The sequence below is a fragment of the Coffea eugenioides genome, unplaced genomic scaffold (genome assembly GCF_003713205.1).
Source record: "Coffea eugenioides isolate CCC68of unplaced genomic scaffold, Ceug_1.0 ScVebR1_1775;HRSCAF=2691, whole genome shotgun sequence".
NCBI classification, from domain to species: Eukaryota; Viridiplantae; Streptophyta; class Magnoliopsida; order Gentianales; family Rubiaceae; genus Coffea; species Coffea eugenioides.
Genome location: NW_020862201.1, coordinates 1,821 through 5,426, shown reverse-complemented (window position 1 = coordinate 5,426; position 3,606 = coordinate 1,821). Strand labels below are relative to the sequence as shown.

At 35.3% G+C, this 3,606-nt stretch overlaps 1 protein-coding gene across 1 annotated transcript; it reads right to left on the bottom strand.

Moving 5' to 3' along the window:
- Positions 1-2,858: 2,858 nt before the first annotated feature.
- LOC113755813 (uncharacterized mitochondrial protein AtMg00310-like) lies at positions 2,859-3,227 on the bottom strand. The gene has a single exon (XM_027299715.1). The coding sequence runs from the start codon at positions 3,225-3,227 to the stop codon at positions 2,859-2,861; it is 369 nt and encodes a 122-aa protein (XP_027155516.1).
- Positions 3,228-3,606: the final 379 nt, after the last annotated feature.

Here is a 3,606-nt window from a genome sequence, read left to right as displayed (position 1 = left end):
ACCAAATCTGGTCTTTTCCTATAGGAGGAAGTACTCTTTATAGTTTTTAGTTTCTCTTATTTGAATAAATTTTCTCTTAGGATTACCTAATGAGAGATTTTCTCTTCTAGGATCTCTTAATGAGAGTTTCTTCTCTTCTAAATTGTTCTAGTCAGAGTTTTATTCTCTTATGGGTTTTTTCTTGTGAGAGTTTTTTAGATTTTTATCTTTGTGAAATTTGAGATTTTGTAGATCTAGAATTTAGTTTCTCAAATATGCAATTTCTCTATTATTGTTAAATTTAAATTTCTCTTTGGGCTTGAACTAGTTTTAAATAGATCTGATTGTCAGCAAACATGTACTGATGTATTGGATTACAATCATTCATCTGGATAGAAGATATATAGGAGCACTAATTTTATCTTTATTTGTATTTTTTTTAGATCTATTATATGAATTAATTTCAAATCTATATGTATTTGTGTCATATTTGTTTGATATATTTTCTGCCATTAGTGCAGATTTGTTTGAATGAAATAATTTTTTCTATATAAAAAAAAGTTAGTCATCATCTTAGAAGAGGAAAAATATGTTTATAATTGTCCCCGTCTTAATTTAATATGGTTGACTACTTTGAGTTTAGTTATGCTAGGGGCAATCCTACAAGGTTTGGTCAAAACTGATTAATTTAATTTCGAAAGTTCTCCTCAATGGATTGAGTTTGAATCACGAAACATAACAAAAGTTTCTGCTTTTAGAAGGCATGAAAAGATTTGCAGAAATTCTTGGGATTTCTATCAACGAAGATGTTCTAAAACCTGCATTGTGTTCGACAGATTAACTGTTTGGATGTTTTACGCCTTTTAACTTGTACAAAATGGAGCACAGTATTTCTTTTATCCCTTTATTTTAAGAACCAAAAGGAAAAGAAAATGCTAAACTAATGAAACTATGCTAGGGTATTATACTTTAGCCCCTCTGAATCGACAAATTTTTGCATAACTCTACTTAGTTTCAAAATTTTATATAATGTTTCATATTTTGGACTAAATTGTCAAATGGAAGCAAACCCTCTTCAATAATGGGCCAGTTGAAAATGTAACCATTACTTTTATGTAACAAATATACTCTGGACAATTTCCTTTTTTAGGAAAACAGATTGATGCTTGTTAAGTAAAGTAAAGCTAAGCTTTTGCTCTATTTGAACTAGAAGCGTGCTTTCGCAATAATAACCTCAATTCATAGGGATGCAGAAAGACATTAGCTATTTGTTTGATTTGCAGATGGTCCGCTCAATGATCTTAGTCCCAATATAGTTTAATCATCTATTTTACTTTGACACAGGCGAAAATATAAATAGAAGAAGAAAATGGGAAACCAAAGTTCAATTGTTCGCCGAGTATTTTGGGTGTTATTGGCATCTTCCTTGGTGAAAATCAGCTCCAAGTTACAGTTGAATTTTTGTAAGCTATGTGTTGTTTTTAACTTTGGCATTTTAATTTTAGGAAAATTCTGTACTAAGTTACATACGACTTAATCCACACAAATAAACTAATGGATGATCCATTTTTTTTGGAAATTTACATGTTTGTATCTATCGTTTAGAAATATTATAATTTAGAATTGCTTTTTATAGGTGAACTCTTTTTTTTTTTGAAACGATATTAGTAATATATTGATAATCAACTGAACTTTACAATTGAAGCAAAGGCCTCTCATTTCTATACAAAAAGTGCTCAACAGCACAGAGGATTGATCCATTCCTCATCATGTAGAATATCTAACGCATAATCACTAACTCTAATACTAACATGATTAACACTTTTAGATATAATACAAAAAGAGCACATGTGAAATAAAGTTTTCAAGCTAAGAATGTCCTCAACTAGAGTATGCAGCTTGATATTTGATGCATTTCCAGAATGGATTTGCTGAAGTAGTTGCTTGTTGCAGCTCTGTATGATGATTTTCCTCCAACCATTGATTGCTAATTTACTCATAGCTATCTTAATAGCCTCAACTTCGTCCAATTGTGGACAATTGTAGCTTCTTTCATGTATTGCCCAAGCCGCAACAACCACATCTCCTTCAGTCATAGCAGTCACTCCTATGCCAATCTCCTTACTGTTCGATCTTCTGAGTGTAGCAATCTTCACTTTAATCACCTCTGCATTCTCCACTTCTATCCTTTGAGTTTGGTTAGCAGCTGTTTCTTCTGTGATCATCTGTTCTTTGTCTTTGTATGCTTCGCAGAACTCTATCCATTCCTCTTGAGCTTTCAGTATGGTTGTCATTGCATGCCTTTGTTTGTTGTTGAATTCCAACTCATTTCTACTTTTCCATACTTGCCATAAAATGTTAACTGTTAGACCAAGATGTTCTGCACCATCCTGCCTAGATCTGGTGCCTACAATTTCATTCCACCAGGCCTTGAAGCATCCTTGTTTTCCCATAGCACTCTTCCACTGTATAGGTGCTATGTGCCATACCTGCTTGGCCTGTCAGTAGGTCAGCAACGCATGTTCCATAGTCTCTACCCCTTCTCCACATGCTTTACAAATGGGATCACCTTTCTTCATCCTATTAAAGATTACTTCATTGACTGGAAGAGCATTGTTGATGCATTTCCACATGAAGGTCTTCAGCTTATGCTTTATGTTTAGTTTCCATAGGCAAGACCACATTTGCTTTGATGTACTATGTATACTTGTACTAGCATCCTCCTGATCTTTCCTTCCCTGGATTTCCTTATCTTTCATGAGTGCCTTATAACCTAAGTTCATTGTGTATGCCCCGTTGAGGTATGTATCCAGAAGTTACTATCCTCCTTTCCTGCTAAGCTGATTGGAATGCTCAGAATCCTTTCTGCATCCACACTATTAAACGTTCTGAGCACTAACACTGTATTCCACCTCTTCTGAGTGATTAGGTCTGTTTCCTACTATCCACTTGTCCTCCCAAATGCCTGTACTAAGACCATTCCCAATTTTCCTCCAGGTGCCATCCTCCACATGCTGCTTAACTCCCATCAGACTTTGCCAGATCCATGAGGCATTTTGGGGACACTTGCACTTGAAAATGAAGCCATTAGGGTAGTATTTTGCTTTCAGAACCTTGGACATTAGCAGATTTGGGTTTATAATAATCTCCAAATCTGCTTTCCAAGCAATGCTTTGTTGAAATTGACCAAGTCTTTGAATCCAAGTCCTTCTTGATTCTTGTTCTGAGCCATTCTCTTCCAGGAGCATAGATGCATCTTGTCCTTTCCATTATTGTCTCCCTACCAGTAGTTTGCCATCAGTGTACTGAGTTCCTTGCACAGCTTCAGAGGTAGTTTAAAGCAGTTGGCATTGCTGAAGTCACTGCTTTTAACAAGACCTCCTTACCTGCTTGACTGAGCAATTTCTGCTTCCAACTTTCCAAGTTCTTTTTGATGTTGTCTCTGATGAATCCAAAAATTTGGTCCTTTGTCCTTGTTATCACCATTGGGAGTCCCAAATATTTGCCTTGATTAACCATCTGGATATTTCCCAATCTGCAGCATACTTCCAGTTTTTTGCAATGGTCCATGTTCTTGCTGAAGAAGACAGAAGACTTCCCTAGATTGATCAACTGTCCAGAACTCTT